The sequence below is a fragment of the Quercus robur genome, chromosome 4, assembly GCF_932294415.1.
Source record: "Quercus robur chromosome 4, dhQueRobu3.1, whole genome shotgun sequence".
Classification (NCBI taxonomy): domain Eukaryota; kingdom Viridiplantae; phylum Streptophyta; class Magnoliopsida; order Fagales; family Fagaceae; genus Quercus; species Quercus robur.
The window spans coordinates 69,742,180-69,752,590 of record NC_065537.1 but is presented as its reverse complement, the minus strand read 5'-3'; the positions used below and the strand labels follow the sequence as shown (position 1 = coordinate 69,752,590).

The window sequence follows — 10,411 nt, the reverse complement described above, 5'->3', positions numbered from 1 at the left end:
CTCATTTGTTGAGGATGAGGAAGAGGCGGACGGACTCCTATCTTTGCCGGGACTCTCTGGGTCTTTATGACCGGACGGGTATACTTCCACGTATTCCGCCCCCCGTCACGAACTACTGACTGATTACTTGGCGCACTAGACATTTCCTACAATCGACGACAAAACCTAAGACTGACGGATCTAGTAGTGACTAACGGGTGTGTAGGTCTAGCAAAATGTAAGCACAAAATGCAAGACTTGGAAAAAATAATAAATACTCACCGCTCTCTGAGTAATGAAAAGTCAACGGTTGTATAGTTGACAGGTACAGATGTTCGACAGATTGCTCTGACAAGGTTGACGATGGCGCTCTAACAATACGTTTTGGTTGAAAAGTGTAGAAATGAGGGAGGAGAAGTGTGTTATATATATGAGAGATGCACAGAAGACGAAGCGACGCTTCGATCCAGTACAAAATCCAATTGAAAAGTGACACGTGGCATGCCTCATAAATGCTTGACAACCTGTCAACAAATGTTCACAGTTCATGTCCCCTTGAAGAACCGTCAACTTCAAGAGTCTTCAACCGTCAACCTAAATAATCTTCAACCGTCAACCTAAATAATCTTGGACCATCAACCTAAATAATCTTGGACCGTCAACCCCAATTAAAATTAAACTGTCACCCTACTGGTCCGACCACCTAAATCATGACGGACCATAGGGTGAAGGGGGCAACTGAAGGGGTAAAAAATAGCATGACAAACCTACGCTACATTGGGCTTGACGGATCCTAACCCATGGGCCGGCAATAGGAGAGAGCCCAGGGCCTAGCATGACTTAAAATACTTGTTACACACGTTTGAAATCCGAGAGAATCCTAAAGGAAATCAGAATCCTAGTGCAAGGATAATTCTAGAAGATACGCGCTTAATGAAAGACCCACTCTACAAGGAAATGTTTTGCCCATCACGTTTGGGATTACTCAAGTAGAGTCCTATAAGGAAAAGACTTCTACGTCAAGGCCAACCTTCTACTACTATAAAAGCCCCAATACCCTCACAAATCAAGGTACACGTAATTTACCCTCTCTAGGATTCTAGAGTTGTGAGAATAATTCTAACTTGACCTTCGGATGGTATTTGGCCAGCACTACACCGGTGCTCTCTGTGAGGTCTTCTATTATTTTGTTGTGCAGGTCTACTTTGAGTGTGCGAGTGCTGTGTAACCTATTGGTGATTTTCTTCGGCATCATCAGCAATGAAGTTAGATAGGTGTCATTTGTCAAGGAGCAAAGGAAACCCAAGTCATTTTCTCCCCCATTTCCAAGATTGTCGTTGCTAATGCGAAAGTGATTCATTCTATTTAGCTTCTCCAAAGAAGGAACATTTCCATGTAGTTTATTATTAGACAATTAAAGAAGATATAGATTTGAGGCATTAGTTATTGAAGCAGGGATATATCCAGTAAATTGGTTTTCAATAATGGAAAAGAAATGGATATTTGGTAGAGTGATACCTATGTCTAGTGGAAGATGCCCTTGGATTCGATTTCCTCCTACATTAAAGTCAATCATTGATGAAAGATTGAAGAATGAAGGAGGAATTGTACCAGACAACTTATTTGAACCCATATTAAAAACTGTAAGTTTGGTCAATTGGCCAAAAGAATCAAGGATGCTCCCACCCAATTGATTAAAAAATGCAGAAAACACTTCAAGAGATGACATGTTTCCGAAAGAATTTGGGATACTTCCTGTCACATTATTTTGGGGAATAGCAAAGAATCGGAGTTTTGACAAAGTGCCAAGATTTGATGGGATTTCTCCAGTCAGAAGGTTGTAACTGACTTGAAGGAAATTGAGGTTAGTGCAACTGGCTAAACTGATAGGAATTTTGCCATTGATTGTGTTATTTTGCAATCGTAAGACTTGCAATCTATGCAAACGACCAATTTCTAGAGGGATTTCATTATGAAAGCTGTTGTTTTGGAGTGTTAGACTCTTCAAAAAACTTAAATTTCCAACAGACGATGATATGGAACCTACCAGTTTCAGAGATTTTAGGTCCAACATTGTGACCATCTGATGTCGGTGACCACGAGTAATCCCTCGCCATTGACAAAAGTGGATGTTGTTATTCCAAGAGCTCATAACCCCGAAAGGGTCACTAGTTATCTTGGCTTTAAACTCAAGCAACGCCAACTGGTCTGTCTCATTATTCCCACCAGACACGAAGGTGACCAACAAGCCACAGTACCAAAGAAGAAAAAAAGCATGCATGCAAAAGGAATAGGATAGTGGAGCTGAATTCGAGCGCGAAAGCCCCATGGAAAATCGCGCTTGTTACAAGTAGGTGTGTGTACGTGTGTTTGTGAAAACAAAGTGTTTTTTTTTTTTTTAAACAAAGAGTTTGATTTCGCTGGTTTGCAGTCAACAATGCAAGCATGAACATTTATGAAGTAACATTGGGGGAACTTTGGTTTAGTGATGTGGTACAGTCCCAATCCAAAAGCGTAAAGACCAAAAAACTATAGGGACTTGGGAATTATGCATGCTGACATGGTCAAACCATCTAATGGTCTTTTTCTATTAATTTTAAAATTCAATAGCTACGGTGAAAGATGAAGGAGATTTGATTTGGATATTTTCTTTAAAAACACTAGGAAATACTAACTGCATTACAAAGTTCTTGACATATAATAATTAGTGTCAGAGACACAATTTCTTTTACCATTTATTACTGTAGTAAGTTATAATTTAAGCAATATCACATTTATATAGATTTATTATTGATTTCATTTTGATCGTGTTTCCTTGCTTTTTAGTTGGTCATCCAAGTATTTTACCTCAACAATTATAAAGAGAAATGATGAAAACTTTTGTATCTCTAAAACACTAGGAAATACTAATGGAGTTACAAAGTTCTTGACATACAATGAACTCCTAGCTTTTTTCCCTTTTCTTTTTTGTTCTTTTTCTTTTTTTAACAAAACTACCTCTTATTTGATGAAGGACTAGTTACATGTTACATCCATTGACTCCTGATTTGCCAAAAACCAATTGTGTCTTTTTAGCCTATACTTCTAGTTCCACAACAAATTGTACGTGAAAATTATGGGGTTACCATATTGCCACTCAAAAAATTTTGTATTCCTCCCAAGTATTGTGAAGTGATACTTCATACTAATAAATGCAAATTATTCAATATAAAAAAGACAAAAATTTAACTACAAAATTGGTTGTAAGTTTAGGCAGCTATAACCTTACGCAATATTTTTTTTATTAAAGATGAATTTTGATAAATTTACCATTGAATTACATCTTCTTCTTACATTCTCCATGCTTACAAAATTTCTAGAAAATTAAAGATCAATAGCTATGTAATCAATAAATTGTTTAAATTGCATGTTTTTATAGTTTAAAATTATACATAAAATATAAGCTACTTATAAATCATATAATAAATAATATCCGATTGACACATAATTTGACATATGTATTAAGAGTATAAGGAACATACAATTCAGCGGTTAGCTTATTGAGAATAAAGTTGTAATCTTAGATTACAATCAATTTTGTAGCTAAACTTTGTTTAAATAAAAATATGTACAAAGTTTAACTACAAAATTAGTTGTAACGTAAATCTATAACTTTACTTAATAAATTAAACATTACTACATATTTTGAAAATCTAACTATTGAATTGCATGTTCTTTATGTTCTTAATACACAAGTCAAATTTTGTGTCAATCGAATATTATTTACTATATGATCTATAAGTTTATATTTTATGCATAATTTTAAACTACAAAAACTTGCAATTTAAACAATTTATTGATGACATAGCTATTGATCTTTAATTTTTCCTTTTTTTTTTTAATTTTGCAAGCATAGAGGATATATGAAGAATGTGTAATCTAATGAGGGATTTGTCAAAATTTACCTGCATTAAAAAGATATTGAATAAGATTGTAGTCTTAGGCTACAACCAATAATTTTGTAACTAAATTTTGTCCTAAAAATATATGATAATCTTTTTTTTTTTTTTTAGAAGAAAAATATATGACAATCTCAAAATGTAATACTGCAAGAAAGTTATTTTTTTTTTTATTAAATGACTTGCATTTATTGATGTAGAGTACCGTGTTATCTATACTCCAAGTGTAATATTGCATTTCCTCCACGAGACCACGATCAATAAATCTATGGATGCTCAACTGTCTAGAGACTCCCTTTGGACCTCTTATTGAAAGATGCGGAAAAGAAACAAAAATTTTAGTGTCTTAAGCATAAGCATTCAGTATTCACAAAAAATCCCATTTTATTATCTCAAAAGTTGTTTTATCTATTATACTATACTATTTTTACAACACACTCAACATCTAATTTCTTAATTATTCCATTTATTCATTAAAATATTATTTTTACCAACTCTTTCTCTCTCTTCCTCTTCATATAAAAATAATTAACATAATAAAATGGAAGGGAAGACAAGACAGATAGGAGAGAGAGTAAGAATTAAATAATGATATATATTTAGTTTTGTAATCCATGAATAGTAAAGTCTAAATGTAAAAGTGTACTATAACACTATTGTAAAAAATTTTGCATTTTGCAATTAAAAGATTGGGTAATGGACTTGTTTTGAGGTCTAAAAAAGGGTCATAGTGAAATAAGCCCAAAAAGAATAAGTCAAGCCCAAAAGGAAAATTCAAGCTAAGCCCAAAGTAATAGATACAGGAGAACCATGAGGGAATAAAAGAAAGGCCCAGAGGATCCTGAAGCCCAGAAAAAGAAGCATCCAAAAAAAAGAGGACCACGGCAAAATATAAGAAGCAAGGATCCTTAGGAACCATCAATAGGCGCGGATCCATTCAGGCACAAAGAAAAAGGAAGACTGGGACAGCTCGATAGAAAGAAGACAGAAGAAGAAAACAAGAAACAAAAGCAAAAAGAACGCGAGTGACCTCTCATGGCACAGACAGAAAAGGCCTCAGGGAACCAGGACAGGGAAGAAGAATGATAACAAACGACTTTCAAAAATGGCAGAACAGGATTCCACCCAAATAGGAAAGAAAAGGGAAAAGTGGAAGACGCCAGAAATGGGGATGCCGAGAAAGGGCATACCTCAGCACGTCCCAAAGAAGATGGCCAACCAGGAACTTTCAAAAGAATCAGAGCTGAAAGAAGGAAAGAATGAGAAAAAAACGGAAAAGGGACTTACCGAGACGATGGGAATAGGACATGCTCTGTTTGCAAAAAGAGCAAAACAGGGGAACCAACGGTTCCCCGGGAAGACCAAAAAATTCCATTATAAAAGGAGGGGATGGGTTGTGAAGAAAAGGCAACGAAAAAAGAGAGAAACACCAGAAAGAAGAAATTCTCTAGAAAAAACTATCAGAAAATCTGTGCAGAAGAGAAAATACTAAGGGAAAAACAAATATTGCTTCCCGGTATCCTGTAAAAGCCACTATTGTACATACTCGGATTCAACGAGAATCAAACTTTGCAAGTTTTGAAGGCTGAAATATCCATTCAAGACTGTAATTTTTGAGCTTGATTGAACCTTGTATCACGTCCTAGTGAGCTTTCTGTAATCCAACAGATAATATATATATTAATGAAACATGCTTCATATTTCCCAGGATCCCCTCAGCATTAATTTCTTATCGCTTTGCTAATCCTGTTTTCTTTCCTTTCAAATTTATCTTGCTAATCTTTGGCACTCTTCGATATCCTTGCTTGTCATTTTCTTTATATTGTCAGGAGTATTCTCTGCATCCCACTTGATTCTTAAACAGCTCGTTAGCTGCGATGAGTCAAGGCCCGGTTCACCAAATCCTCCTTTTCATTTAGGCCCGGGATCCTTGGGCCTAAGTGTCATGAAATGGCACTCTCACATTTTGGCGACTCCACTGGGGATTGGGCAAAGAAGAAGGAAGAAGCAATCCCTTCATAGAGAATGCCTCCAAGACAAAGAAACAGCAAAGGAACTAATGTGCCACCTACGGCCTCTGAGCCCGTAGGAGAAAACGAGATAGCTTCCAGGCAGGGAGGTGGGATACCCTTGGTAGAACAGGAGGTTGTGTCAGAACAAAGACACGCAAGGCAAGAACCAGACCTCATGGCCAGGATGACAGCAATGTTGAAGGATCTGGAGCAAGAAGTTCGTCTTCTCAAAGAGGGCAGGACACAGGAAATCAGAGACAATGTTCCCCCTACTGGCCACCAAGATGGGACGCAGCCAGAAGGAGGGTCAGCAGTGGGAGGAAGAGCCAACCAGTACTTGACATTGGCAGATGTCAATGCCCTCCTGGAGCAAGAAAGGGAAAAACTCTCAGGGATCCCCAAGCAATTCTCTCGGGATCCCCCGTTCCCTCCAGAACTTCTTGGCAAACCATACCCTAAGGGGTACGAACCCCCAAAGTTCCATCCTTTCGATGGGAGGAATGGAAGTGCCGTGGAACATGTGAGTAGGTTTGTCCACACTATGGACCCCTATGCAGGAGACAGAGAATTATGTCTAAGGGAATTCGCCAAATCCTTAGTGGATAGGGCATACACTTGGTACACCACGCTGAGACCCGGATCCATCAAAACCTGGGATGAGATGATGGAAAAATTCTGCGCCAAATATTACCCTGGTGAAGACAAAATCACTTTCCAGAATCTGCAAATGGTGAGGCAGAGACCTGGAGAAGATCCTGTTCAATTCATTAAAAGATTCGAAGATGTGTCCCTAGACTGCTATGGGGACCATGAAGAAAAGGAGCTCATGGAAACCTGTATAGCCAACATGCTTTTTGATTACAAGCTCAACCTTGAAAATCTATGTATCACGCAGTTTGCTGACCTGCTACAGAGAACCAGAAGGACGGTGCAAACCATGAGGACAAAAAGGCTGCCCGCGTCCCAAGCTATGACAGCATCAGTAGGAGAGAAAAGGAAGAGACCAGATGGGAAGGTGTTCGAGGAACCACCAGTGATCCCATGTACAGCTGAGGAGTTAAGCCATGTCCTAGACAAATGGATCGGAGATGGGGTTATTAGGCCATTCACTGTGTCCAGGCCACCAACTGAAGAAGAAAGGAAGAATCATTTATTTTGCAGAATCCATAATTATGTCAAGCACTCCACCAAGGATTACTGGACCCTTCGCAAACTCTTCCATAAAAAGTTGAGAGAAGGAACCCTGGAGCTCACTCAGAAGGAGCCAGAAGTGCAGAGGAACCCTTTGCCTAACCACAAAGGAAAAGGGGTGGTAGCAGTAGTAATACATGGGAACCCGGCAGAAGCAGGAGAATCTGAAGGATCCTTCCACCCGAGCACAATCAGGACCCTCCAGAAGAATCCTAAGTTCAGGTCACTATTCAATCAATTAGGATTCGGACCAGAAGCAAGAAGAGTGGCCACAGAGTCTCTCATGAGCGTAGCAGCAGATTCAGGGATGGAATGCTTTACAGCAGAGTCACATGCTAGTCGAGCTTTCCTGGAGACAACCAATGCAATAACCTTCACTGATGAAGACATGGAGATTGAACACCCAGACCACCGTAGACCCCTTTATCTAATGGCCACCATAAACAACGTTCAAGTCAGAAGAGCACTGGTGGATACAGGGGCATCACTCAATCTCATAGTCTTGAGTACCCTGGAAGCTGTTGGCTTAGTTGACAGAAGGATCCTGGGGGCTCCCATGGAAATAACAGGATTTGGAGGATCGGTGGAATCAACAGAAGGATACGTGCAGCTAGCCTTAAGGGTAGGGCCAATAGTAGCCCTAACAAGGTTTCATGTGATTAATGCAGAAGTTTCTTATCATGTGTTGCTGGGACGCCCGTGGCTTCATAAACATCGCCTTATTCGATCCACGTTCCATCAATGCATTAAAGGGAGACTGAATGGGAGGCCCATAAGGATCCCGCCAACCATAATCCTTTCAGCCAGGGAGAAGTGAACTTTGCAGAAACGATGTTTTACGATGAATTGGAGCCAGATGTTGAGAACCCTGCCCCGGGGACCCCAGGGACACCTATCCTAGAGGAAGAAGAAGGAGGGAGGGGCACCCGTGACTTGAGGAACCTTCTGGAAAGAAAAAGACAAAAAAGGGAACCCAGCTCTTCAGGATCCCGAGAATGTGTGGTGGTGCGGGAACCTGGGGGAAGGCTAATCTATCGTTTGTGAAGGTGCGCGGGACCCGAATGCATTGTGCAGGAAGGTCCCGGACCACCAAGCTGCATGATGGCCCAACAAGAAATTCTAGAAAAACCAGTTAAGGAGGCCCTGATTCAGCCTGATGAAGAATTAAAGGAAATAGATTTGGGGACAGAACCAGGATCCCGAAAGCCTGTCTTCGTTAACAGTCAATTGATGGTGCAAGAAAGAGAACAACTGGTAACCTTGCTTAAAAAATATAGAGATGTGTTTGCATGGACCTATGATGAGATGCCTGGTCTAGACCCAGGGTTGGTAGTCCATTCTCTTAATGTGGACCCAGGGATGAGGCCAGTAGTCCAACCGGCTAGGGTCTTCCACACTGAGGTAGAAGCTCAAATAGTTCAAGAGGTCAAAAAATTGCTAACAGCTGATTTTATCAAACCCATCCAACACCTAAAATGGCTTTCCAACATTGTACCTGTGAAGAAGAAAAACGGTCAGATCCGTTGCTGTGTAGACTTTCGCAACTTAAACAAGGCATGTCCTAAAGATGAATTCCCCTTGCCCAATATCGACCTCCTTGTAGATTCAGCTGCAGGAAGCTCAATGTTCTCATTTATGGATGGGTATAGTGGGTACAACCAAATCCGCATGGCAGCCAAAAATGCAGAGAAGACGGCATTCAGAACTCCGATTGGGAACTTTTACTACACTGTAATGCCCTTTGGCCTCAAAAATGCGGGAGCTACGTATCAGCGGACCATGACAGCCATTTTCCATGACATGATGCATGAGGAGATGGAAGATTATGTAGATGACATTGTGGTCAAGTCAAAAACCAGAACAGGACATTTCCAAGTACTTGAGCAAGTCTTTGAAAGATGCAGGAAGTACAAGTTACGTATGAACCCCATGAAGTGCGCCTTTGGAGTGTCTGCTGGAAAGTTCCTTAGGTTCCTGGTATATCACAAAGGCATAAGTGTGGATCCAGCCAAGGCCACAGCTATCGCCACAATGAGAAGACTAACTACCATTAGGGAACTCAAAAGCTTCCTGGGAAGGGTCTCCTATATTAGGAGATTTGTGCCTGGTTTAGCCTCAGCTACAGCAGGCCTATCCAAACTGTTGAAAAATGGGAATGAATTTACCTGGGGGATAGAGCAGTAGGAAGCTTTTCAAAGAATTCAGGGCATCATGAATCATCTGCCCACCCTCCAGGCACCAGTACGTGGGCGACCTCTATTGCTATACTTAGCATCAAACTCCCAGGCAATAGGAGCTTTGCTGGCACAAGAAGATGACCAAGGAAATGAGCAGCCTGTATATTATGTAAGCAGAACACTCAAGGATACCGAGACCAGGTACCCCAGAATAGAGAAAGCCTGCCTAGTGATCATTTATGCATCCCAAAGGTTGAAGAGGTACTTCTCAGCTCACCAAATCCTCTTGGTAACCAAGTCCCACCCCATAAAAGCACTCCTACACCAGCCCCTTCTCACGGGAAGGATAGCACAATGGCTAGTGTTGCTCTCACAATATGATATAGGTATAAGAACTCCCAAGGCTGTCAAGAGCCAGGTCATAGCAGATTTGCTAGCTCAATTCCCAGGAAAGGAGGAAGGCCCGCTGAGCGAAGAAATCCCTGGTGAGGTAGCAGTGATGGAGATCCCAGGGAAGAAATGGACCATGAGGTTTGACGGGTCGGCTACAGCAACTTCAAATGGGGTAGGAATTGTATTAAGCTGTGAAAATGGGGATATCATGCCCTTGTCTTTCAAGCTTGGTTTCTCATGCTCTAATAATGCAGCTGAATATGAGGCATACTTAACTGGGTTGACTATAGCACTCAGCATAGGAGTGAAACATATGAGAGTGTTGGGAGATTCCAATCTTGTAGTCTCCCAAGTGAAAGGTGACTTCGCAATACGGGAACAAAGCTTAGCAACCTATAGGACTTGGGCACAAAGGCTGGAGATGGAATTTCAGACCTTCAGCATAGAGTACACTCAAAGGAGTGAAAACAGGTTTGCTGATGTGCTCGCCACCCTGGGATCCCAAATACCATTTAATGGGAGGGATACGCTGATAAAAATAGGAAGGCAGGAACATTCTATTGTAAGGATCCTCCAAGGAATGTACCCCGGAGAGTCCAAACAGTGGGACTGGAGGGACGAAGTCAAAGAAAAGATGAAAGAGGTAGGTCCTAGAGGGAACATCAAAGAACTAATGGATTACACTCAGATAGAAGGAGAATTGTATAGAAAGCTACCAGGA

At 40.6% G+C, this 10,411-nt stretch overlaps 1 protein-coding gene across 1 annotated transcript; it reads right to left on the bottom strand.

Moving 5' to 3' along the window:
* Window positions 1–1,393: 1,393 nt before the first annotated feature.
* Window positions 1,394–2,308, bottom strand: LOC126722489 (LRR receptor-like serine/threonine-protein kinase EFR). Its single transcript, XM_050425648.1, has one exon. It carries the CDS (start codon window positions 2,306–2,308, stop codon window positions 1,394–1,396), a length of 915 nt encoding a protein of 304 aa, XP_050281605.1.
* Between the last annotated feature and the right edge of the window lie 8,103 nt (window positions 2,309–10,411).

Bases quoted from the DNA above. Each gene is read 5' to 3' on its own strand.
- LOC126722489 (XM_050425648.1), bottom strand. From the start codon at position 2,308: ATGGGGCTTTCGCGCTCGAATTCAGCTCCACTATCCTATTCCTTTTGC.